At 37.9% G+C, this 27,131-nt stretch overlaps 1 protein-coding gene across 4 annotated transcripts; it reads right to left on the bottom strand.

Annotated features, from left to right (window-relative positions):
* Nucleotides 1-4,474: 4,474 nt before the first annotated feature.
* On the bottom strand, nucleotides 4,475-23,960 carry wt1a (WT1 transcription factor a). 4 transcript variants are annotated; one of them, XM_058396721.1, is made up of 9 exons: nucleotides 23,170-23,960; nucleotides 19,038-19,160; nucleotides 17,915-18,017; nucleotides 15,073-15,156; nucleotides 11,053-11,152; nucleotides 9,375-9,519; nucleotides 7,443-7,532; nucleotides 6,785-6,868; nucleotides 4,475-6,364 (listed from the first exon to the last, which is right to left on the bottom strand). In XM_058396721.1, exons 1-9 carry the CDS (start codon nucleotides 23,564-23,566, stop codon nucleotides 6,243-6,245), a joined length of 1,248 nt encoding a protein of 415 aa, XP_058252704.1. In that variant the 5' UTR covers nucleotides 23,567-23,960; the 3' UTR covers nucleotides 4,475-6,242. The 4 variants fall into 4 exon arrangements, with proteins under 4 accessions (XP_058252704.1, XP_058252703.1, XP_058252706.1 ...); XM_058396720.1 differs by having other exon boundaries at nucleotides 6,776-6,868; nucleotides 23,170-23,958; XM_058396723.1 differs by lacking the exon at nucleotides 15,073-15,156 and having other exon boundaries at nucleotides 23,170-23,959.
* Between the last annotated feature and the right edge of the window lie 3,171 nt (nucleotides 23,961-27,131).

The raw sequence follows: 27,131 nt of genomic DNA, 5'->3' as shown, positions 1-27,131 counted from the left end.
AATCACTTAGAGGCATGCTGTTATGGGAAAATAATCAGCTTAGAAGGTTTACTCTGACGTGAAGCAGAGTTACTGTCCAGTACAGTTACAACTGATTACTGTCCAGTAACAGCATGATCAAGAGGGTTTTGCCAACACTAGCAATTTTTATTCACTATAGAATGACACTTTTCCTGTTTGCAAAGTTGTTCTAATTAATAGGTATATACGATAGAGTGCCACAGATCTATCACCCAGTTTCACCCAGTCTTCATCATGTTCCACTTCACAGTGGTGGTTAAAATGAAGCTCTTATGAAAGTAGACACTCAGGACTTTGTACAAGAATTTGTAGTGTTTCAGAAGTATTTCTGTTTTTATCTAGACTACTAGGGGAGATAAATTCATATAAAAGTTCCAAATAAACAAAAACAGTTCATTTTTTCCCCACAGAAATGTTTGTATCTTCAAAGTAAATGTGGAAATCAAACCCATTTCTGCTCTCTGAGATGTTCCAAGTGTTGTTCATCTTAAAATTTCATCTTCAACCAGTAAAATTCTGTGTAAGGTTCTCCAACAGAGGGAAAAACACACATCTAAAACACACTAAAAACCGACAGACTCATTTTAGATCAGACTCACAGACTGAACACCATATGTTTATTTATTCTGATTGTAAACGTCCCATAAGTCCATTTCCATTCTACTAGCAGAAAGTGGAACACTGGTATACTGGTAAAAGAGTTAAACCTGGACTTGGAAAAGAAATGTAATCTTTTTTAACTGGAAATGTTTACAGTTTTTAAAGAAATTCATAATGCGATTGCAGAGTGATGTTATACCCGACTATTCCTTCTAACAGAAGGAGATATACTGCATAAGCAGGAGCTAAATGTGTTTAATTATTCGTTTGTTATGACTCTAAAACATGTTTTTCTAGGCAAGCTGTAAAAACAGAAGAAAAGATCTGTTTCTTTCACAAAGTCCAGACTCTCAGCTCTTGGTCAGTCCAAACGGTTCCACCAAGTTAGAATATCATTTGGTCATCCGCCACCTTTTTAAAGATCCAGAGTTGAAACAAGACCAATGGCCGCTTCAATTGAAGTGGCAAGTTTGAACAGAGCGTCCAGTACGAGTGGACTGCGGCAGAGTTACACAAAGCAGCCTCCTCGCCTTCAAAGGCCAAGCAGGCCAAATCTGGGACAGAGATTAAGCACTGTCACTCTGAGATATAGCGGGGCTTTTCCTTCTGAGTAATAGGGTGGAGAGGCTCGCTAATTTACACAGCACCGGGGGCCAAGCAAATTGCTGAAGGAAGAGCAGACCTAGACGTCCACAGCTAGCGCTCTGGCTCGAGATGAAATATAATCAGAGAGATGTACATTCCTAACGCTGCAGCTTTAATGCGGAGTATGTGCTTTTTCAAGAGAGCCTTTTGTTACCGCTGATGTAACTCTGGTCCACTGTAACTTTTCCGAAGTGTTTAAAAGTCATAGTATTTTGTAAGTTTTTTTAAAAAGAAAACACTAACACAGACACGGTCTTTCTTCTTATTGACGTGTTTGAGATAAGGAATTAGCTCAGTTATTAAAATCCTGTGCTACTTCTCAGCATTAAAGGAAGGGAATTTCCACTAAAACATTCTCGAGGCAAAGCAGAAAGCTTTTAGGGAAATGTTTTATTGTATGTGTGTGTGTGTGTGTGTGTGTATGGTATTCAGTGTTTTTCTTTATATGAATATTTGGAAAATAAAAGTAAAAGCTAGACAATTTTAGACAGAAAAAAATTTAGATATAATTACATGTTCCTGCAGCCGAAAGTCAAGAGGAAAAACAACAGAAATTATGTTTTCGAAAGCTGCAACTGTTCTGAAAAAGAGAAACGTGATATCAGATTTTGTTTGTTTGTTTGTTTGTTTGTTTGTTTGTTTGTTTGTTTCAGACCAATCAGGTCACAGCTCAGGAAGCAAGTGGAAAAATCCAAGATGGAAAACAGAGCATCAGTTTTAGGAAATAATCTTTTTAGGGAGCTTTATGATGAATTGTAGGTGTTGTAATGCCAAGAGAAAACAATTACTGGCTATATCAGTAACTTTTTAAAGCTAATTTTACCAAAATCAACAATTACCTGTGAAATATAAATATTTCATTGCTGCGTTTTTAAATTGTTCAGATTAATTCTTAATTCTTAATAATTAATCATCTTTTTCACACTTTTGTCCCAAAGTAAACTTTTTAAATTATTTTAACAATTATTGCTAGCTATTAACGTAATTAGCAGATATTTATATATCAACTATTACCTGTAGAATAAGCTTTTAAATGCTTTTACAATTATTTTAAGAAAATGTATTAACTCTTAATTCTTATGAAGTAATTCAGTTTTTTTTAAATCCCCTGATGGTACTTTCCACTTTTTCTATAAATATATATATGATAAATCAATTTATTAATAAATTCATAAATGATCCCATCTTCTATAACCATGAAATTTTTTATTGAATATTTCAGTTGATTCAGTTGTTTATGTATGTGTTGATACAGTGCCTTGCAAAAGTATTCATACCCCTTGAGCTTTTCCACATTTTGTCACGTTACAGCCACAAACGTATTTGTATACAAACGTATTGGTATTTTATGTTATAGACCAACACAAAGTGGCACAGAATTGTGAAGTGGAAGGAAAATGATGAATGGTTTTCAATATTTTTATAAAAATAAATATCTGAAAAGTGTGGTGTGCGTCTGTATTCAGCCCCCCTTTACTCCGATGCCCCATAACTAAAATCCAGTGGATCCAGTAAATCTAGAGTCTGTGTGTAATCTCAGTACAAATACAGATGTTCTGTGAAGCCCTCAGAGGTTTGTTAGAGAACATTAGTGAACTAACAGCATCGTGAAGCCCAAGGAACACAGCAGACAGGTCAGGGGTAAAATTGTGGAGAAGTTTAAAGAAGGGTTAGGTTTAATTTAAATATATATATATAAATATATATATATATATATATCCCAAGCTTTGAACATCTCAAGGAGCACTGTTCAATCTATTCAAAAATAGAAAGAGTATGGCAAACCTACCAAGACATGACTGTCCACCTAAACTGACAGGCCCATGGTAACTCTGGAGGAGCTGCAGAGATCCACCGCTCAGGTGGGAGAATCTGTCCACTGGACAACTATTAGTGGTGCACTCCACAAATCTGGCCTTGTGGCAAGAAGAAAGCCATGAGAAGTCCCGTTTGCAGTTGAAAAGCCATGTGGGGGGACACAGCAAACATGTGGAAGAAGGTTGCTCTGGTCAGATTAGACCAAAACTGAAGTTTTTGGCCTAAATGAAAAACGCTATGCGTGACGGAAAGCTAACACTGCACATCACCCTGGACACACCATCCCCACTGTGAAACATGGTGATAGCAGCAGTATGTTGTGGGGATGCTTTTCTTCAGCAGGGACAGGGAAGCTGGTCAGAGTTGATGGGAAGACAGATGGAGCCAAAGAAAACCTGTTAGAGTCTGAGACAGGGGCGGAGGTTTACCTTCCAGCAGGACAATGACCCTAAACATACAGCCAGAGCTACAATGGAATGGTTTAAGTCAAAGCATACTCATGTGCTAGAATGGCCTGGTCAAAGTCCAGACCTAAATCCAACCGAGAATCTGTGGCAAGAATTGAAAATTACTCTTCACAGATGCTCTCCATCCAATCTGACTGAGCTTCAGCTATTTTGCAAACAAGAATGGGCAAAAATTTCACTCTCCATATGTGCAAAGCTCGTAGAGACCTGCAGCTGTAATTACACCAAAAGGTGGTTCTACAGAGTACTCCCTCAAGGGAGCTGAATCAAATACACACCACACTTCGCAGACATTTATTAGTTTACAAATTTTGAAAACCATTGATCATTTTCCTTCCACTTCACAATTCTGTGCCACTTTGTGTTGGTCTATCACATAAAATCCTAATAAAATACATTTACATTTGTGGTTTTAACGTGACTGTTGAAAAGCTGAAGGGGTATGAATTCTTTTGCAAGGCACTGTGGATAGATAGATAGATAGATAGATAGATAGATAGATAGATAGATAGATAGATAGATAGATAGATAGATAGATAGATAGAATAACCAATATGTAATTTGTGATGAAGAATATAACATACAGTATTTATAATGTATACTCAGCCCACCATAAAGGCTTTACTGAGCATTTGAAATGCCTTGAGGTCCAAAAAACAGCCAAATGTAGCTTTAGTTAGCTTTTAATTTGAATAACTTTTAATATTGTGCTGTTTTGGGTCTTCAGATACACCACAGGGACACAGTCATTTACTGGAATGAAAGGACTCTGAACTTTAGCTAACCTTGAGAGATGTAAATTATTGGGGGGAAAAATAAAAAGGTAAATTTAGCAACCAGTCCCAAATCCCAAATCTCTCTCTCTCTGTCTCTCTCTCTCTCTCTCTCTCTCTCTCTCTCACACACACACACACACACACACATTTTGTCTGGCATCAACATTTAATTATAAAAAAGGTTATCAATAGCATACTGCATATAATCATATGATACAGATTACACACAGTTTAAGGAACAGAACGATCCCATCCGAGTAGTTTTCACATTTCCTGTCTTTTGCTAATGTGAGTCACATTTTCCGCAAAAAAAGAAAAAAAGAAACAAAACAAAATGAAGTATTTATTTCTTGTTCCAGATGTGGAGCGACAGCAATATTTACAACTTGACCACAAACCACAGTCACATAGCCAGTGTGACCTACTCATAATTTAACTCCTGATGGTTACAGAGAGACACTATTTACAGAGCAGACAGACAAAAGCTTCAGGGGTTAAACCTTTATGACTGGTCCATGAATACAAACACTGGAGTCATGATATAATGAAGTGGGCTTCTGGATACGTGGGAGGAAAGGATTGCTCGGTTTATTAAAGAAAAGAGATCTTAATTTACAAGAAAAAAAAGTAATAAATTAGTCTAACAATTCCTAGGAGATAGCATGGTGAATATAACGTGCAGGTATTATTATACATCTCGACAGCACTAGTGAGGGCATGGTCACGGCCTCTGGGGTAAAAGGGGCATCCAGTGCTGGTACTGAAGTGTCCGTAGAGTTGCGCCGTGGTGTCTAAGTGCCCTTCTAAGACTATCTTCCGCTGCCCAAATCAAAACGATTACAATAAGAAGAAATAATGAATATTTAAACAAGGCTGTTTGCTCACATGAACAGCGCTTTTTCTTCTACTTAATGCTTTAAAATTTTCTGAAAATTTTCTGATGATGTAGAGAGAGGGCTGAACCACAAGCTAAGCTGATTGACCCGGATATTAGGTTTTAACCTTGACATATGAAATTTGACATAAATTCTTTTTAAGTGTTTACAGGGTCCAAAAAATACAACCATTTACACAGGTCATCATAGTTGATATTCGGCAATTTTCTGACCACAACAATGTTTATTTTAGAACACAAACAAAAACTTTTCTTTCCTAACAGGCGCCTTTTTTATGTCCTTTTTATTTCTTCTTGTGGAAGGCTAAAAAAAAAAAAGAATCTCTCTGAATTCCACCACCTAATTTTGTTAGTTTATTATAACATAACTCTAGCATTATTGCGCATTTAAAACATAAGATATTTGGCCAGTAGGCTAAGAGACCAGATTTGCGATTTTTTTTTGTCCACCCGTGTCGAAATTTCTCAGCGTGATGGAATCCATGGAAGTTCTGTTTGTGGTGTTGTGTGTAATCACATTATAATTTTACTGAGCCTTTTTGTCCTAAACTGCCAAGAATTCTAAGGAAGATGTTTATATTTTAGACATTTTTATCTGGGTTTTGCTCTCACTGTGCATTTTCAACCTTTCAGAAAGCCCGAACGGCTACATGCCAGCTAGCTAAATCACAGCCTGAGTCATTAGCTGGCATTATGCTCGCCTGCCATGTTTCCCTGTTGCCTAGCAACAGTGTTCTCGAGATTTGAATCATCCGAATCTTATCATATGTCAAATACACACGTTCACAAGGTGTTTTTAAAATAATATAACACTTTGGGCGAGTGAAGTAAGTTCAATCTCCGGTCAGAGAGACACTGTAGGCTGCAAACACTGCAGATTGCTGTATATATATATATTTTAATTCATGAACTAAATACCAGGGTCTTCACGAGCTCTTTCAGAGCCAAACATGCAGAGGCGAGACCTGCAGGACTGGAATATATCTGACAGCAGAAGCAGCTTTCGTTACAGCAGGGTCTTTAGATGGCCAGCTGAAGTTTGGTCAGGTTCCTCTGGTGCATGTTGTGGTGCCGGACTAATTCATCAGATCGGGCAAACTTCTTCTGGCAGTTTGGCCACCTGCAATTAAATGGCTTCTCACCTGAGGGAAGAGAGAAGAGCACTTTAGTTCAGAGTGAGAGCTGAGATCGGAGATCAAGGAAGATGGTTTTGCAAAGGAAAAATCTTCAATCTTAAAGTCACTCTTAAAAACATTTTTTGAAGATTCGGCTATTTGGAATTATGATGCTTGATGTAGCAGTTCTACAAAACAAAAAAGGGAAATTCATGCTGCATGGCTTGTATTTGCATATTGGAATGTGATTGGCTCTTGTATTTTATGATGCAATAACACTTGCCTTTTGAGCATTATGAGCCTTTGTATTTTCCAAACAGATTTTATGATATTAAGGGTGACTTTAAGGAAGGCAAGACTTCTAAAAACCACCATTAAATCATTTATTTGAAAAATCAAGTGAGGATAAAGATGTGAAAAAATAAAAGTTTTACGCACTTGTTTTACCTGTATGAGTCCGGCTGTGGGTCTTAAGGTGGTCTGACCGTGAGAACTTTCTCTGACATGTCTCACACTGGAAAGGTTTAACGCCTACATGCATACACACACATATACACACACACACACACAAAGAGAGAAAGAGTATAGGCTACAGTAGAGGCCAGGAAGGAATCCCTTCTAAGAGGAAGAGGACTAGAAGAGAAGAGTTACATTTCTCTAATACAGGATGGATGATGTGAGAGTGTGTCCTGCTAGTAGCAATACATCTGTAACAGGCAGTGAATCAGGAAAACGTCGCCATCTTCAGCTCTGACGCTTTCTCACAGACTTTCTCCCACGCTATGACACGTTTCTAAACATTCCTACTGACAACCGACTGTGTTATATCACCGCGTTAGACTCTATTACACTACATCGTTGTTCTTCTGCTAGAGAAGGGTCATTTGTATCAGTGTTAATGGCTTAGATATAATATACACAAGTGCCATAAGGAAGGAGTCATGGTGAAAATAAAACATAAGCTGCTTATCACCGATTCTTAATCTGTGCCTCAAACCATATGTATCATGCTTTGAGAAGCTGTCCTCTGGTGTAAAAGAGTGAACTGAAAGCCAGAAGAAAAGGGAAAGAGAGGACAGGACAGATGAAGATGGATGAAGCAAACCTGTATGTCTCCTCTGATGTCTCTTCAGCTGGTCCGACCGGGAAAATCTCCGGCCACAGTCTGTGAAGTCGCACTGGTACGGCTTTTCTCCTGCGACACAAAGACAGCAGATGTGCTTTTCCGTTCACTTTTAAAAACAAGAAGCAGACTAAACAGGAAGCAACAGATCTTTATTTATTGCCATCTTAATTTATTCTAGGACTGGTCTGGTCACTGTGACTTTGTTTGATTGGCTGGTTTTAGGTAAAGAATAAAACACTGTGATAGTGTGGGCTCAGACAGGGAAATAAATTTGATTATATTCCCAATAACAGCACGTATTTCCTTCTTCGTAAACCATCACTAGAAATTTCAGAATGGAACATCATGTGTTTTAACCATTTATACACTACATGGCCAAAGGTTGAAGTAATCTCACCAAGCTGGAAGCACACAATTGTACAGAATGTCTTTACAGTTTCTCTTCACACTTCCTGTGCACAAAGCTCAGAGCTCCATGAGGACACGGTGTGCTGATTAAAGTTTGAATGGAAGAACTTTTCAGAGCCCTGACTCTGACCCATCCCCACTGAACACTATTAAGATGAACTGGAACACTGACTGCACCATCAACATCAGAGTCTGATCTCACTAATGCTCTTGTAGCTTAATGAAATCCACACAGATCTCCCCACCCATGCTCCAACATCTAGCAGAAAGCCTTCCAGAAGAGTGGAGATCATATGCTTATGATGGTCAGGTGTCCATAAAATTCTGGCCATGTAGCAAGTTTCATTAAATATTATGGAACCCTAGGAAGGGCTTTTTGAGAAAATAAGCTGTTATATGAAACATCCAGGATTCAAGTGTCTCTGCTTAATTCAAGTTATTTCTACAGAAAAGATAACTAGCCCTATAACTAAATGTCAAAACTGCTGTGATAAAAATGAATCAACACTTTGTAACCAATCAGAATCCAGAATTCAGCAATAGTGTGCTATAAAATATTAAATCACACTAGCATTAGCTTACACTAGAATCAGTGAAATTAGTGGAAAAAATAATGAATTATAATATAAAGTAATATGTTGTAAAATAACAAGTTGTGTTGTGTCTACGTGTGTGTTGTTGTCTAAGTGTATGGTGATGTCTAAGTGTATAGTGATGTCTAAGTGTATGGTGATGTCTAAGTGTATAGTGATGTCTAAGTGTATGGTGATGTCTAAGTGTATGGTGATGTCTAAGTGTATAGTGTGTTCTGTGTGTGTGGTGTTTTCTAAGTGTGTGATGTCTGTGTGTGTGTGATATTAAGTGTGTGATGTCTAATTGTGTGATGTGTGTAATGTCTGAAGTGTGTGTTGTTGCTCTTGTTGGTACCCTTCTTAATGATCCTGTGTCTGATGGAAAAAAACAGTTCCGGTTTTCTGGTGTCAAAAAGCATCAGTCCTTTGTGCGGCGGTTAAATAATCTAAAAGGCACACAGCCGTTCCAAAATGTTGGCCTTGTTTCTGGATCTGTGGTTAATCAGCATTACATTGGTCTTGATTATCTGACTCTCTGAGGCTGGAAGTTGGAACTGAACCAAAGCTTGGAGGAATCTGATCTGGTGTTTATGCGCAGAGAAAACATGAAATTATGCAGTACAGGAAAGTCTCTATCTATACTGGAGATGCATGGAATGTACTTTCTGTGCTAATGAGTGTGTGTCCAGAGTGGGGTCTGGTGATCCCTTGGGGTCTGGAATTTTCTTGTTTACCATTAAAAATGATGTCAGACAAAAATATGATCACAATTTTAATGAAAACGGATGGAAATTTCAGAAATTAAACATTAACCAAAGTGTACTGATGTTAAAACAGTGTTCCTAATTTTAAAGTAGCTTGTAGAAGTTTTTGTTTGTAACATTTTTTGATCTGGAGAACCATACACATCTCTTTCTGAAGCTCTCGGTACCTGTATGTTTGCGACTGTGCATTTGTAAGTGGGAGAGTTTGAAGTAGCGCTTGTTGCATCCCGGGTAAGCACACATGAACGGCCGCTTCTCGTTGGTGTCGGAGCGCACGATGGCAGGAGCGATGCCTGGGACTCTTCTGACATCCTACAGTAAAGATGCACCATGATCAACAAGGAGAACAGTTTACAATTCCATTTCTGGCATTTGGCAGGCGCCCTTAACCAGAGCGACTTACATTTTATGTCATTTCATACAAATGAGGGTTAAGGGCCTTGCTCAGAGGCCCAATGGTGGCAGCTTGGTGAACCTGAGATTCAAAGTCACAACCTTCTGAGCACCTTAACCATTAAGCTATCACATCCACATAAGATGCAATCACTTTGCTGTTGTGCTTCTTAGTCCTGACAAAAATAGTTTGTGCACCCAAAGCTCATTATTGCAAAATTAGCTGTGAAATGATCACTGGGATTCACCCATGGCCACCGATTTAGCCGCCAAATGGGAGCTGTTAGTCACGGATGTTAGTCCGCCCTTATCCCATGGCCGCTCTCCCCCACCCCTCATTTGCCCACTGTTAGGGCCCATCTGCTCTTAATTAGCTAGCGCTTAGCATAATGGCGTTTTTCTATACGCTGGTGTGGTAATGAATGTGTGGTAAATGCTACTGATAAGTAAATTACTAAAGTGTTTTACGGCTCTGCTGCCAGACTCTATCTGCTGACCCCCTGGGAATGATAACGCGCCGGTCTATGCCATGGTCACCGATGTGGCTATTGTGCTAGTGTGCAATTTTTTTATAGTGTGTATAGTAAGGTCAGAAAGTACATGATTATACAGCCTGCTCTATATTCACTACTCATTAAGATTCATTATTATTATTATTATTATTATTATTATTATTATTATTATTATTATTATTATTATTATTATTATTGCTTGATGGTGTGTAATTAATTCCCGCAACATATCTACTACAGAAAAATTGTCTACTTTAACGTCATGCTGCACTGCTTAATGATTTCTAAAACACTCAGGGGAGCTCAATGAGGAGCTAGCTCTGGAGAATCTCTGCTAGCACGGCTTTAAGCCCGCTGACAGACATTAATTAAGACCTAATGATTTATTAGCATGTGGTTGCAAATGGAAACTGTAGCTTTGTTTCTAATGGAGTTTTCTCTCTCTCTCTCTCTCATCCAAAAATGCCTTTTAAGTGTCTCAAATGTTCTGGCAGGCTCCTGCTTCCTCTCACACAAGTCTCTCATTGCATCAGAGTCATTCTTCCTGGCTTTATTGTTATTTATTTGCTGTTGATTTCACTTACGTGTTCATTCGGGTCTGCTTTATCACTCGTCGCCTTTTTAAAGCGTGCTCTTTCACGTCGTGAGTTGTGTGGAGATTCAGGGGAGTCTAAAGTGTGTGCTTGTGTGTATAAATTTGTGTGTGTGTGTGTTGACCCCACCTTGGCCTTGTATTAGCAAACAGGGGAAAACCCACCCAATGTATTCCAGTTCATTCTAAATGACATTGCACTGAAATGTATGTATGAGTGAAACAAATCTTGCCATCTGACACACACCAGCTAACATAACTAGCTGTTTACATAAATTAATAATCCTTAGATACGTACTAGTTAATACTATGCACATTTTGCATATGTGTGTTTGTGTGTGTACTGACCTGAATGCCTCTGAAGACTCCATGGGTGTGTATTCGGTACTGGGTACTGCAGCTGTACACCATGGGCGTGCTCGGGTCATTCTCATAACCCGGTGTATGACTGAGTAAGGAGGAGACACACACAATATTTTCCTCAGGAGAAATTTTCAACTCTTTCAAAACTTGCATTGCTATTTATTTAACATGCTCTGCTCACTCTGTTATCAAGGAATCACTCGACAGAAGAAAAAACAAAAATCACGTACGCTATTTTAACCCATAGCAGGAGCATACTGCGTCTGACACGGAAAGCAGATCTCTCCATAGAAATCTTCAATGTAGTTCAAATCGTCATACTTGTTTCATGTTGTATTGAGATGCACAATATCATTATTAAAAGGCATTATTTTTTAAAATAAAAGAGCTGTCTTTATTTTCTGTATCTATATGTTTCAGGTTTATGGACTTTTTCTGGCTTCACACTCTGGGTGGCGAAGTTTAGAAGCAAAATGAAGCCAAATAAAGGCAAGTAAAAAAATAATAATTAAATAAAAATAATTGTAAAAATTTCGAAACTGTTAAAATAACAACAAAAATACAACAACAACTACAATAATAATAATAATAATAATAATAATAATAATAATAAAACCAATTGTCCAAGATGGCTGCCAATAAAACATTTCAGTGTTTAGTCATGTTCATGGATTACAAAAAATCACTTAAATATTTTATATAAATCTACAGAAACAGGAATCAGAAAAAGATCAGGATACCAGAAATGTATTATTAAATTATATATAAATTAAATGTACTCACTTTCTTACTTAATAATGATGATATTCTTTAGTGAGAATAAAACTAAATTGTATTATATAAAATAATCTGCTGATTGTTATTAAGTGACGCCTATAATGATAAACAAATCAAAAATGTTATTCTATAACGTTGTGGTCCACTTGAACACAGTCTGACCTGCTGGATTTTATCAGCAGCTGATCAGTTTTGCAGATTTACGGCATGTGAAGAATGTGCTGAAAAGTGAACCGTCAACATGTGAAAACAATGACTGTCACCTGCCAAAACACTTTTCTACAACTTTTCCCCTCTTGTGAATAGTATGCATTCTTCCTACTCCTTGTGCTTTACTGTGTAGGGTTTAGGTGACATATATAGGGCAAGAAACAGGCTGTAAAACACCGAGGCTCATCTCTATAACTTATCTTGACATCGGGGCAAATTGCTCTCTGCTCCGAAGTGCAATATATCCACCTCAACAATCCGAGGTAGGGCCGGTTAGACAGACGGATGGGGAACGCTGGGCCTCTCGCTCTCTCCTGAATTTATACCTGAACCGAAGTACACTGACCCTGGATTTGCACAAGTTTCCTCTGTTTCACCCCAGACATTTCCCAACTCACGATTTATAAGCTGCACAGTCTCAAACTGCATAGTATGACCAAATACCTTAAAGTGTTTCATGTAGATCAGCACATAAAACCTACTTTTAAATCACTTCCTATACACTCGGTTTAGATCTCGCATGTATACTTACTGCTAGCCGTGTTCTTTATTCTGCACTTTGTGGTGAGTGATGGGAAATTTCTGTCCTATGTGTAAACTACAGTCAATCATCCAGCTGTTTTTATTTTTTTACCATGTTTTTTAGTGTGAACTCAGAGGACAGTGATGTGTACTATAGACTAATCTAGAACATGAAGTGATAATAGTATGCCATTTCACGGAGAAAAGATCAGAATTAAGTAAATAAATAGCTTTCATATTACATAATATTTTTTTTCCTTATTTGCTTTTTCTTTTTTTTTAGCTTTATTTTTCTTTCTCTGACCCGCTACATATAAAAAGAATATAACGCTTAATGTTGTTTATTCCTCGTACACTACAGCAATACTAACAAAATGTATATTAGTCGATTTATTTTTAGTTAGACGTAATGTTATGGAGCTGAGCCTCTGTGAAACGAATCCTCCCTCCTGCTGAGTTACAGCTTTACTTCTGATCAATGCAAAACTCTGCACTGGAGACTCCTTTCCTAAATGCAAAAACTTCATCATCTCAACAATTCAAATTAATCTCTTTTACGCGGACATATAATGCTGTGTGTAAGACGTTGTTACAGCAATGACTGTGTATAAGAATATTAATACAAACGTGTGATTTGTCTTACAGCCGGAACTATCACTATCTTGAAATAACATAGCAGTAGATAGAGAAGAATTGCTTTGTGAAAAGGAGCTAATTTTCCTTCCCTTTTTTTCCCCTTCACAAGCCAAATGTTATTAAAAGACGTCTTTATCCTGACTAAGTAAGGGTGAAACGGTAACTATAAAGCTCTCTTTGTCTGTACGTACGCAAAGCCAGCCAGACTGAAGGACAGTGCAAAACGGCATCCTGTGATAAATCTTCTCACAGTTCATTCGTTCACAGAGCAGAGCGCCCTGCTTGTACGTCTATGTCTAGGTGAAGCTTTTCCAGGGATGAACAGATCAGCCGGATGGATGGATATAGTCTGAGATCATCTTTGGATAGAACAGCACCAACAGCATTCGCGTATCCATCCCCAGGGGACACACTGGGGCGTCTAATTTTTTTTTTTTTTAAATCCTGGAAGGATGGGGGCTGTGGATACTCATTCCCACAGGAGGATAGGCCGTCCCATTGTGCAGCGATGCACTTCCACTACTCCCCCAGTGCGCTCCCTTCCTCCCTACGGGCCGGCTCTCGGGCCGGCTCAAGGCTACGGTGCCACGGGGGAAATATATGGCCGGATATCACTCTCCGTCCAGACAAAACAGAGTACACACACACACATACACACACACACACACACACAAGGCAAGAGTACTGAGTTTTATCATGAAAGCATGGGGCAGGCAGATGCAAGCTCCTATCTCTCTCTCTCTTTTTTAAAATTCTACTAAATTATATAATATTCCAGCTGTCAGTTTGACCAGTCTGGGATTTTGAACCTGACCTTGATTTAATTTTATCTTATGTTCTGAAAGTGTTGATTCATTTACAGCAGCTCAAACAATAGTCCAGGCTGCTTGATATTAATACACTCGTTCTAATACGCTCATAATCATTCCATAATAACAGATTGCACTGAGATTTTAAAACATACAGCTATTGATAATGAGAAGAAATGATATTGAGAAGAAATGTCTATTTAACTTTTTTTGGAAGGAGTCTCCAGTCTCAGCACTTAGCCTGTAACAGTCAGGGCTACAGCAATTTTTTTATTGTTGTTACTTTTTTTAATTCAACTTAAAGAAAATAATCTAGAATAAGACGGATAGTAATAATAGTATGTGGTTTCAAAGAGTGGATCAGAATTAAGTAAATAAGCATAATAAAAATCTCAAAGGAGGAAAAAAGCTAGCCTGGTGGAGGGAACGACTGATTATTGCTGCTATAACAGAAGTAATAACAGGAATGATGTTTGTTGCTTCATTATACATATTTCAAACTAAATCACTGATATAAAAGTTAAGAAGAGAGAATTTCAGTGGTATAAAAGGAATAAAAGATAAACTGTTTTAGGAAAAAAATCAATTTCCCATCCTGTCATTGATTATTTTCCCACAACATCTCTTCTGTTCTCTTCTATTCTACTTACATTTCTATAAATTAAGCTTTGGTTGCAAGGGCTTTATGTTTTGTTGTCCATTACACACCTCATATACATAAGGTTGAATATACAAAATGATTAATTAATACATGCATTATTATAAATATTCCGTTGTCACATTGCAGTTTACGCTGTAGGCTCAAACTGACTGCAATAATCTTCTGTTCCTGAAATATAAACATTATTTTCTTTCTTTCTTTTTATTTTTTGCTCTACAATAAGCCGCTTTACTCCATTCTGATTTACAACTCATGGCGTCGATCAAATGTGTGGTTTAGTGACACACCCTAACCACGGTTTTCTTCTCCGTAGTGAACTCTGAGAAAAATGTATTACTAATCCACATGTGGCTGAATTCCTCCAATGAGATCGCGTCACCTTTCACGTACCTCTTGATGCTGGATGCCAGCGTGTTGACAGGGTTCCAGGCCATGCACTCAAACTGGGACGCCATTTGGTATAAATTGTCACTGCTGGGGTTCAAACAAGCACAAGTCAACACTTAAGTAAATAGGTTTTTTTATTTTGATAAATAATTTTACTTTAGAGAAATTATTTAATTTTAGTTTGTTGTTACTGTTGCAAATGCAGAGAACCCCTTTGTTGTGCTGTCTGTCAAAAACACCTAGACTTTGAATGAAAAATGGTTTTGAAAAGGGGCATCCTCGGTAAATGAATTTCTCAGACACACACACACACACACACACACACACACACAGAAGGGGGTCACCCAGAGCAGCAGGATAATCAGTTAATCAAATGAGCCCATTTCTCTGAGCAAGACACTGCCATACGTTATTGAGAGGTTGACTGGAGGACCATTAGTTACTCTGCCAGGTGCTTAACCAAACACATAGTTTGGATTTATCTTCAGTTCCCCTGACATCACACCACTGGAAATGTGTATGCTGGTGTGTGCTGGTACCTGGTACAGTCTAACTACACAACTGCAGCTTTATTGGAATGCAGCCTGCACTGCTTAAACATTTATAATGTTAGCAATATGTCATGACGTGTGGTTTTAATGGATAATGTTTTAATACAACACACAATTGCAACACCCTTGGTGTGTGTTATCCCCTTTTTTCCCCTTGCAGTGTGGAGGAACAGGGGTGGTTTATACTTTCCATAATTTCTTCATGTTTTACACGCCAACAATGACCCATCTTTGGCTCTGCTTTTGATAACTCAACATGTTTTCATTCCAACCACCTCGAAACGTCTAAAAACAGCAGCTCCAAGCTTACACTATGTAAATACAGAGCTGCTGGTACCAGGCATTCGATTAGAAAAAAGAAGAAAAAAGTAAAGCTGCATAGCATTTTGATTTGAGGATTCCCAGTTCCCCCTTAACTCCAGCAGATAGGAGTCTGTTTATTACAACATGCCGAGCGGGAACTGGATGACGAAGCCAGAGCGGAGTGGAAGCTCGCCTATCGGTCTGATTCTGCTGTTTTGAATCGTTATGTTCCCTCAGAGCTGCAAAACAACATCTCTGAAGTATTTCAGGAATTCCGCAGCTCGTTTTTCGGACCCGGTAGCAAGCGCACGGCTGTCTCGGGCTGCGGAGGGAACTCCTCGGAGAACGGTTATCAGAGGGAAGGAATTCGGGACTGGTTAAAAAGTGGAAGCCAGTAGTGGAAAGGACAGTTTATCTTGGCCTGGTACATTCTGCTATTCAGCACTTGACCTCTGGTGAGCTTGTGCTGCTGGCTGTAGGACGGAAACCCAGCCTTGATGAAGTAAAGTGCCATCAATCAAAATCGCACATGTTGTCATTTTAATGCTGGAAATGTTTCTTTTCTGAGACGTGTTTGAGCTAGAGCTGATGTTCTCATATACTGTAGGTCGACTTCATCGACATATATTAAGTGTTTTTAATGGAACAGCATGTTCTGTCATATCTATTATATCAGTACACTCTTGTTCTGTACAGCGATCTTTTTACAGAATTTAACTCAAGTGGACAGAATTTTGTAGGAAAGTCCATATAGTTGAAACAAGGCCTTTCATGAAGGCTGAATGGTGAACAGAAACGCATGCATTGTTTCACAACAAAATCTCTAAAATCCAAAACATTTGATACAAAGGCAAAGGAAATGAAGCAGATCTGTTTCCTCTTTAAAATAAATACAATATAAAATATTTTTGTACATTTATGCACTTTTGAATGCCAAAGTAATGAAGCAGTCGTCTGACATACATGAAAATCCAAGTGGGAAATTTTTCTTATTTATGTTTGCCAAAGCCTTTATTTCAAACTTTATTTATGCTTGTTGTCATGGTTACATTCCAACATGGTTACACAACACTGATTAAATATTTGATCAATAGAATAGAATAGAATAGAATAGTTAACATCTACCGACCAATCAGGATCAAGTATTTTTCCATCCCTTATATAAATCAGTATATAGCATTCCTTTCTAAAATAACCCCTTAATTGCTCTTTTTTACATCACTTCCTCTTTCCTCTATGCATTGGGCATGCTCGGTGTTAGCCTGACCTTCATGGGTTGAAAGAAAGCCGCTGATTGCAACCTGTTTGTTTTACATCCTGTACTATTTATGGATGAATGGAGGTGAAATTTAATTTCCCGTCTCCACTGGTTGCATAACAAACCTAATAAATCATATTATATCATAGTCCATACCGTGTTGTCATGCTCACTGGAAAAATATTTTACTTTTATGTCGAACAGTGAATGGATAAGCCTAAAGGACAGCATTTGTATAATGTAAACAAGGCCCTTGACATGGGCCTGTAAATGTTCTCTGCGTTAATGGTACGCTCGGGATATATCACCTAGCCCTCTCAGAAGCTTCTGGATAGCTCTTCGGAGGTGTATGTTATTATGACACTAGGTTGTGTGTGGAAAAGTAGAAGTTGGCAGTGACCGGCTGAAACCGCTTGGTCCAAGGCGCAATTTCTGTTTTAATCCAAATCAGTGGCTGTGATTTTAATATTATTATATGTTTAACATTGCAAATGGTTGCTTTGTAAAAGTAACTACACTCTAGACACCTATAAAGTTTTACTAGGCAGGGAAAAAAAGCATGAACAGGCAAGAGAAGTTTTTTTTGTTTTTTTTTAAAAGGAAAGAAAGAAAGAAAGAAAGAAAGAAAGAAAGAAAGAAAGAAAGAAAGAAAGAAAGAAAGAAAGAAAGAAAGAAAGAAAGAAAGAAAGAAAGAAAGAAAGAAAGAAAGAAAGAAGGTAGTTTATGATCGTACCTGTTGTAAGGGTTTCTCAGGAGCAGGGCTTGGCTCCCTGTACAGCTCTCGGACGGCGTGTGGCAGCCGTAAACAGGTGGAGGAACGGGATACTGCTGCTCACCTTATAACACAAGATCCAAAGCTGTGGGTTAGCAATGGGAAACAGTAATCATAGCGCTCAGTGTCTTCCCATATGCACACGCACATTTATCAAGCTCAAAAAATAATGTGCTTGAAATCAAGCGTGTGGAACAACTTCCTAACAAATAATACGGTTCAGCCAATAGTCCAATTCGCTTTGGGGATTTTCATCTTAACGGCTTAAAACTATGTCAGATTTCCAGGCCTCTCCCTTACTCAGCCCTTGAGGCTCTCACTCCAGGAAAACACGCTTAATTTAGGAAGTCAAATCTTTTTAAACTTTTATTCCTCGAACTAACGAGAACGAATCCTGCGTGGACACTTTGTATATCTTAAGTCTCATGTGGAAAGAAAAAAAAAGGCTGCCTGCTTCACGTATCGTAACTTTGCAGTTTTAATGAAATGCATGAGCAAGCGTGTGTGTGTGTGTGTGTGTATGTGTGTGTATGTGTGTGTATGTGTGTGTGAGTGTGTGTGGTGTAGTGGATTCAGAGTGGGAATCTGAGCTCGGGGAGGATTTGGGGAGATGCAGCCGAGTACACTCTGCACTTATGAAAACAGCGGCCTGGCTCTCTTTGAAGCAGTAAAGCAGGCTGACCTCGTGCTCGCAAGTGCAAATGAGGAATCGGTGCCCTTACGTGTCCCATGGCGGCTCTAAACCTGACAGAAGTGCTCTCAAGTTGCTGTTCTGACTAGCTATCAGCTTGGTGGTCTCCAGAAGGATTTATAACGCTGGAAGAGCCTGATAAGGTGTTTCTTAAGGTGTTTCAACACACAGCATTATGTGCACGAGACCACAAGAAAAAAGCGTACTGATTTACCGTCAAGGGAAGAGTCTGAGTGCAACTTGACCTAGGATTGATTTGGACAGAGTTTGCCCTTTGACTTCGGAGCGAAAGGAAAAACACTCAGGCGCTCGGCGGGTACGTGCCGGAGCATAGAAATGTGTACAGATGAAGCGAAACTCATAAGAGACTTTGTAATTGGTGCTGATTTTTACCCATGTTGCTTTGCTGCGGGATGGCGTCTTCATGCTTGAAGGGGTGGTTGGGGAACTGCGAGGCGTGGTGCGACGGCGTGTGTCCGTAATTCGTGGCTCCGTCGAAGGAAACTGCACTGTAACCTGGAGAGAGACAATTCAAGCATTGAAACGACAGCAATGTGAAAATTGTCTAAATTATCATGTCATTTTATGTTGAACTTTAATTTGCATATATGTATTATATTACAAAATAATTTATTTTAAGTTAAGATGTATAATTGTTATTTCAAACCAGTATAGGAAGATCGAATATTTATTGACAAAAATATTATTATCTGTCTTTTAGCTCCGAAAGATAACAACGTATACTAAAACTTAAAAAAAAGTTTTGTTCTATATTTCTACATCAAATTAAAAAAAAACAAAAAAAAAACAATGTGCTGGGTGGCTAAAAGGACGCGCTCTGTAGCTAATGGCTAGGTAATGACCCTCTCGTACCCTAATGACCCTTGGCCCTCCTGACTCAGAGTTGGAGGGGGAACAACGAGCCGCGAGTGCAAACAAACGCTGGTCAGGACGATACAGTCGAGAGCAGACACTAGGTTTAGGGTATGAATCATGCCTGGGGTGACCCCGGGTCATCCTCGGCCTCGTAAATCATCGCGTCCCAACGCTGCCTTCATTAATTACATGCAACCACTTTCACCTCGGAACGACAGAGAAACTCATTAAAGAGGGCCATTCCTCTTCCACCCCACCGGGCTCGCTGATGGGCCTGGAGACTGGGAGGAGCACCCTGAGCCATGGGGTGTGTGAGAGTCTGCCCATTAACATGTGTGTGCGTGTGTGTGTTTGGGGTTACACCAGAGACTTTAGCAATGTTCCTAAATTTACCTGGCTGTAACTACCTGTCGCAATAACAAGACAATTCAGTGTTGTGTGTTAAAATGATGCAGAAATACAATAATGGTGTCGCTGTTTTAGGTTGATCAAAATACATACAGTACACATGTATACACTACATATTAGTACAGGCATTTAGGTTCAAGTCTCTCCTATTAAAGGAAAGGTTCACACACACACACACACACACACACATACAAAAACAATTAAAAATAAAAAAAAAGACATGGCTGGTGTCTAGATTCTGCTTTCTTAGGTTTGCATCGACGCTGTAAAGTTAACATGGCTAACAACAAACGCACATCTGTGTCACACAGTCCAGCCAAAAAGAAAAAGGAAATAAGCACCAAGCATGTCTTCACTACATCTGAGTTAAAGATAAGCTTTCGTTTAACAAATCATTTCTCGAGTCAAACTATACACATAACTAAGAACACAAAAATGTTACTGTAATATTCAGAAAAACTTTATCGAAGGTTAACATGGGAGCCGTTTCAAAATCATAAAGCACACGCCGCGTGGCCGTCATGAACTCTTCGGGTTTTATGTACTCTATAACTCACTGTGACTTCACAATCCCTTAATGGTAGAAAACATAAAACCTTCGCCTTGTGCTTTATCCTTTATCGTGTTTATCAAACAGATTATGATGCTTGTGACGTATGGCGGATGAAATAAAGGGCTGCATTTGGTATAGGTTGGGTTGAGGGATCATTCAGGAGATTTTATGTAGAAGTCAAACAGATCGGTATTGCGGTGTTGTTATTTCGTCATGGATGTGCTGTGGGACATCATGAATCATAACTCAAAAGTTTTTGAGGCTGAAAACTAAATCCTGAGATGTAGTTATCATAGAGACTAGTTATCATGAAAATATATTTTATTATGATATAATAATTGGACTATAATATAGTTATTACTGTAATGTATTATTTGATTATGTACAGTGTTTACGAGCAGTATGTGTTTCTGTGTAGTAGCTTATTGCCAAAGAAATTATGAAAATGATCAAAAATTAATGATCATTTTCATAAAATTAATGAAAATGACTATATATATATATATATATATATATTTTTATTTTTTTTTTTACATTAAGTGCTATATTTTACCTAAGATCAGATCAATGAACTGTATAAACTTTAATTGTAATATTTATTTTATATAATATTGTAAAATGTAAAATGTTTTTCTTTATTTAAACAAATATGAATACAATATAATAGAGTAAACTGATTTTATATGTTAATGAAAATATTTAATTTTTTTAATGAGAATTTTTAAAGACAGTTTATGAGATTTTTTTTTCTCTCAGCTTGCACACACTGACATAATCCAGAGTCTGAACAAATGAATAAACAAACTGAAAGTGTGTTGGTTAAGGATGATGCATGATGCATAATTGACAATTTTTCCTAATGCTGCTTGTTTAAATATCACAATGCTTTTTCGCACAACAAAATCCATCACTTTCACAGGAAATGACTGTTTTCTTTCTGTACTCCCAATTTTTTTTTCATCTACACTCCCCATGACCAAAAGCAACACGTCTAATGGTGTTTAATAAAGATAAACATTAATCACTTTGTGTGCATCTTTTCGACACAATTGGTCTGGATTTTAATTTTAATTTTATAAAGCACCCAAATGATTATTGTTGTTGTTGTTTAATGAGATTTAAGGGAATTGTTTGTTAGGGTACAACACACAGGACATACTACAAAACCTACTACAGGCTAGTGACAAATTAAAGGAAAAACTTGAATTAATTCAATTCAGGCAGGCGGACTGAATCATACAATTAAGAAGTTTACATCCACCATGCATATCCTCTCTGGCATGAATAAATACACACAGCAGGCCTAGATGACCTCCATTTGGGATGAAGACACTAACTGAAAAATCGTCTTAAATTTTAAGAGGATATGTTACTGGGACTTGGCTTCAGTCACAAACACATTTGTCTGCATGTTGGAAAAAAATGTCAATAAATAGTTTTGGAAATTGTTTTGGAAAGCACACGATCAGTGACTGTGATGTCCGAGTGTGATACGCAAGAAAATAAACAACTCCTCTTCAGAATGTTAACACAGGCTGTAATCAGACGGTCAGCAAATAATAACGAGCAGGTCAACAACCACATGCTGATTGTTTTCTTTCATTTGTGCCTCGTCAGTGTGGAATAAACCTCTCGAATGATACTTTTTCAGTGCAATCTATAATTGAGTTGTTTTATATTTTAAATGGAATTTAAAGAATTCTGTTAAAGATAACTCTAGCAAGTCTACGAATATTATATACAATTTTTGAAATGTTATTATTATTATTATTATTATTATTATTATTATTATTATTATTATTATTATTATGTTCACGGTAGTAGAATTAAGTCACTCCTGAATGCTAGGTAATCATATCGGTCACTGTGAACGGTTTAGTTAAATTTATGTATGTTTCAAGAGAGAGAAACAATAAAAATATTTAGGAATATAATAAGGGGTTAGGATGTGATTTTAGCTCCATTTCTATTCTGATGGATTTTTATTACTAATGCACTTTTTTAACCTCTAGTTACTCCACATGATGGAATCTCACACAAGCACTACATGACTACAAGAGGAAGAAACTTTTTTGGCTGCGTTTGCTTTTCAGTTGTTGCCATATCGATCCCTGGTGAAGGCCCTAAATGTTCTTTTTCTGGAAATCAAGACATCACACGGACATATTCAGTGAAATCACACTGACATATGTGTTATGTGGTTTCTGAAATGAAGTTTGTGACCCTGAAACATGAACATCAATAACACCAAGAGCTCTGGTAAAGGCCTTTCTCTGAAACAAGTGTATTCCTGACACTGTGTGTGTGTGTGTGTGTTCTGATTTTAGTTAGGGAAATTTATTACCCGTATTCTGTAGTCACCAGCACTTTTGCACTTTGTTTCATTTCAAAATTAAGCCCAAGACTTGAGCTGATATATATATATATTTATATATATATATTTATATATATATATATATATATATATATATATATATATATATATATATAAATATCCAATCCGGACTTCTACAACTGTCAAGTTTATAAAGTATTTATAAAGTCTGATATTAACAAGAATATTATTATATATGGAAATTATTTAATAGAGCCACAGATCTTAAACCATGTCAGGTGTGTGTGTGTGTGTGTGAGAGAGAGAGAGAGAGAGAGAGAGAGAGAGAGAGAGACAGAAAGCCATTTTCTTACCCTGGTTCCTGGATCCCGTCTGGCCGTCCATGCAGTTGGACAGATACGGCCCGTTACTGAACATCCGGCTTTGGCTCGAGGGAGTCTGGTTCGGTGTGGGTGCTCCGAATGCACCGTACCTGCACGCCCCGCTACCTGTGAACTGTCCTGAGAAGTGGACGGTGAAAGCGCTGATGCCACAGTGTGGGTCCTCATGGGGGTCTGTGGACCCCCAGGTGGGTTCTTGCTTGATAAAGGAGTGTGAGCCCAGTGAACTGTAGGGGGCACCAGTATGGAAATCCAGCACGGGTGCCCACTGAGGGGCATTGCTGACAGGCAGAGGGCAGTTCCCGTTCCCTGCTGGCAAGGCCGGCACTGGAGACAAGAGTGTGTTGAGGTCGCGTACGTCTGAACCCATGGCGGCTGGCTCACACACCTCGGACAACAGCTCCAAAATAGAAAGACAAGGAATGAGTCTGAATTCAGAATCCGAGGTGGGTGAAAGATGAATCAAAAAAATCAAGTCCGGTGAAATTTCATGGCTGAGTTCTGAAACTAAGAGACTTGAACTTCAGCATTAACGCTGCCTCCATAAGCGTGAGACTTTTCTTCGCAAGCTTAATAGCAGAACAAGGTACTGATGGATGGAGAGTGAGGTACGAAGCACAGAGAAAGAGAGGACTCAGTGGGACAGTCGCTACCAGGCCGAGTTCCCTGAATGGAGTGAAGTGAGAGAGAAAGGAAGCTAGGACGGGGAAGGAGGAGGTTAAGGAGAAGGAGGAGGAGAGGTGTAGCTCCTTTACTCGTGTGTCTGTTTTCTTTGGAGGCCAGAAGGCTCAAATAGAGGCAAACGGAGGAGGCAGGAGGAGGAGCCAGAGCTCGGGACGGATGAGAGGAGCACTTCATTCATTTCCTTCAGCGTTATAGGACATTCTTCCCTGCACACTCCACATCACACAGGGACCCTCAATAAGCCTGAGTGTGTGTTTATGGTACTCAAGTAGATAGATCATAATTCTGGGACTTTATTGTGTTTTATTTTCAATGAGTGTGTCCCACGATCGCTCTCCATATTTGTAGCTTTATTTCAAAATGAAACATATGAACTGTCTCGTCGTAAAATAAACCTAAATTTTAGGTCTTTGTAATAATGAAATCTGATTTAGTTTTGATCCGGATTTCTCAGATGCATGCGTGTCTAAGATTAAAAAAAAGTACAATTATTTAGTGTGAGTAAAGAAGTAAAAGTAGAAGAATCATATCTTCAAACAGAAAAAAAATGAAAAACTGTAATGACGCAGTCTTTGCTAGTAAGGTCCAGACAATGAGACAATCGAAATAATCGCAGTGTATCGACAAAAGCTTTAAAGAGATCTTCAGTAAAGAGGATTCATTAAATTAATTTAATGATAAATGCTTTAAACAAAAGTAATTAATTAAAACAAGGACCGCATCGGATATATGTTGTGTTAGATTGTAAAACGAATAAAAAATGTAATTAATTTCACTAGATCTTCGGTGCGTAAAACTTATTTAGCACTGTCCGATGCGATACAGGCGTATTTAATTATCTTAAATATATTTTTTTAAAGCATGTTAAAACCAATTTTAAATAATTCATATAAAATTAAGGGCGAACCCTAAAAGCTAATCGGTCAGCCATTTTAATTAATCCAATTTTAATTGCTTTCTTTTGCGGTATTATGATATGACGCAACAAAATAACGATCATCGTAATAATCAATAATAATAATAATAATAATAATAATAATAATAATAATAATAGGCGCGCGAATTTATTTATTCATTCATTCATTCATTTTTTTCTGGATTGTTTTATAGTTTTTTTTGCGCAAAACGTGTCAAAAGACGCATTGCTTTTTTTTCCCTTCCGGCCTGTGGGTTTAAACTAATAATGTTCTTTAAGGAACGAATTAATTGATATACGCATGGTGTATTTATTTATTTATTTACGTTTTTTTAAGATGCACTGCTGTAATTATCTTTTTTTGTGTAAGAACAAATAAACGCATCTTCTCCGAGTGTGCTGACCAGGAGCCGAGAATTAAAACAAAATCTTCTACAATAGTTATTTATAAAGACCCCGAATTAAACCTATATTTAAAAGCTATAATTGAGTTTGTTTCTAAGGAAAAAAATAAAATAAAATAATAATTTACGGCTGAGGGAGCTGTCTGGGAAGAAGAGTTTATCTTGTTTAACAGAAGAGCAGTGAGACTCACATGTGTTCACTTACACAAAGACTGACCGCTGGATGAACACATAAGGGCTGACTGAACTGTCACACTATTAAATATACTATTAAATATCAAATTTAAAGCTAATGAAATATTTCTAAATCCTCCTTGAATCATTAGAAGGAAATATTGTAAAATGATTCAATAATATTACAGCATCTGGTTATATGACTGAAAAGGATCAGGGATTATCTGAATCTTAGATCATTCAATATGATCACTCTGTAAGCGTTGAACGATCATTTACAGTGTATACCTTGGTATAATACATTTCTACCTACAGTGTATTCTTAAGCCAGATATAATGCCATGATCAGGATTTGTACTCACATGGTAATAATTCAACTGGACAGTACATGCTAATGCACTAATGAGTTTGCTGTGTGTTAATAAAAGCAGTCCTGCCTGACCAACAACCAGAAATTAGCCTGTAGGCTGATAATCAAGATTTTTGGAAAAGAAAAAAAACATATTTTGTTTAAAACACAACAACCACATCATGTACGATAAGATGGTGATGTAAAGGTTATAGTGATGAATACCAAACGCGATTCTAGCTCACTGTGGAGTGTTCATTGAGGAGAAGTGCTCTTTCCCCAGCCTCGCCTCCTCCGTCTGAGGGCTGCTAGGGAGGAATCAAACTGGACATCATTCGCCTGTCCTCACTTACACGCTGCTGCTGGAGCTTATAGAGACACATAAATGCATACAGTTCTGCTACCAGCCATAGTGGCACTGTTTTTTTTTATATTTCATGTGACATGGATTTTTAGACAAATCCATCTGGACACACTGTTTATTAATTAAACACTAATGCAGGATTTAATAATTCTAGATCAGTTCTCCAGAAAGTTTTATTTATTTATTTATTTATTTATTTAATCTCTAGATACAAGTTCTTCTTCATCTTATTATTATTTTGTTTGACTGGCCACTTCAATTGTTTCAATCATTCATCTTCAGTAAACACATTATCGTGGTCAGGATCACGTCCTATTAACACTGGGTGCAAGAAAGGATATTTCATTTTGAATGGGACACCAGTACAGTACATCACAGGGCATCACAGACACACACACACACACACACACACGTTTTCACACCTAGGGGCAACTCAGCAGTTCAGTCCATCTACCTGCATGTTTATGAAGTGTAGGAGGACACTGAAGAACCCTGAGGAAATCCACATGAACGTAGAGAGATCACTGAAACTGCACGCAGATGAAAAAATTTTTTAAAAAATCCAATCTCAGGATCAAACCCAGGCTCCTGAAGCTGCGAGGTTGCAATGGTTTCCACTCATGGCTTCAAATCTAAACCGCAGTCACTCAAAAACAATAATTGATGTTACACTGGACTCTTGCTTTCTGTGTGCAAAAGTGTACGCACTTAAAAAACGTGTGCTAATAAATAAACACACACACACACAAACTACTGTAAGCGTGACAATAATGTTTGAGATAAATCTATACTGAGTAATTCTATGGAATTTTATTTTACTGTTTAATGTGAACTGTAGGTAATCTACAGTGTAAAGTATAACAGTCTGATATTTGTATTGTTTATTAAAAAGGAGTGCTTGTAGATTTCAATAACAAGAAATTTGTTCTTCTCTCAGACACCTGAACAGAATTGCAAGGAATTTGTGTTAAGTCTGTAACGAACTCAGAAACTTCACTGACCTAATAGTTTATCGTGAGCCCTTGGTTGCTGTTGTAGAAAGGA

The sequence above is a fragment of the Hemibagrus wyckioides genome, linkage group LG08 (assembly GCF_019097595.1).
Source record: "Hemibagrus wyckioides isolate EC202008001 linkage group LG08, SWU_Hwy_1.0, whole genome shotgun sequence".
Lineage (NCBI taxonomy): Eukaryota > Metazoa > Chordata > Actinopteri > Siluriformes > Bagridae > Hemibagrus > Hemibagrus wyckioides.
The sequence above is the reverse complement of the archived record's forward strand: the minus strand, read 5'-3'. Positions and strand labels throughout refer to the sequence as shown.

Bases quoted from the DNA above. Each gene is read 5' to 3' on its own strand.
- wt1a (XM_058396720.1), bottom strand. From the start codon at position 23,566: ATGGGTTCAGACGTACGCGACCTCAACACACTCTTGTCTCCAGTGCCG. The intron at 18,018-19,037 runs GTAAAAATCAGC...TTGTGTTATAAG, and splicing joins CCCGCAGCAAAGCAACATGG to GTGAGCAGCAGTATCCCGTT. The intron at 15,157-17,914 runs GTACGATCATAA...TTTGAACCCCAG, and splicing joins CTGAGAAACCCTTACAACAG to CAGTGACAATTTATACCAAA.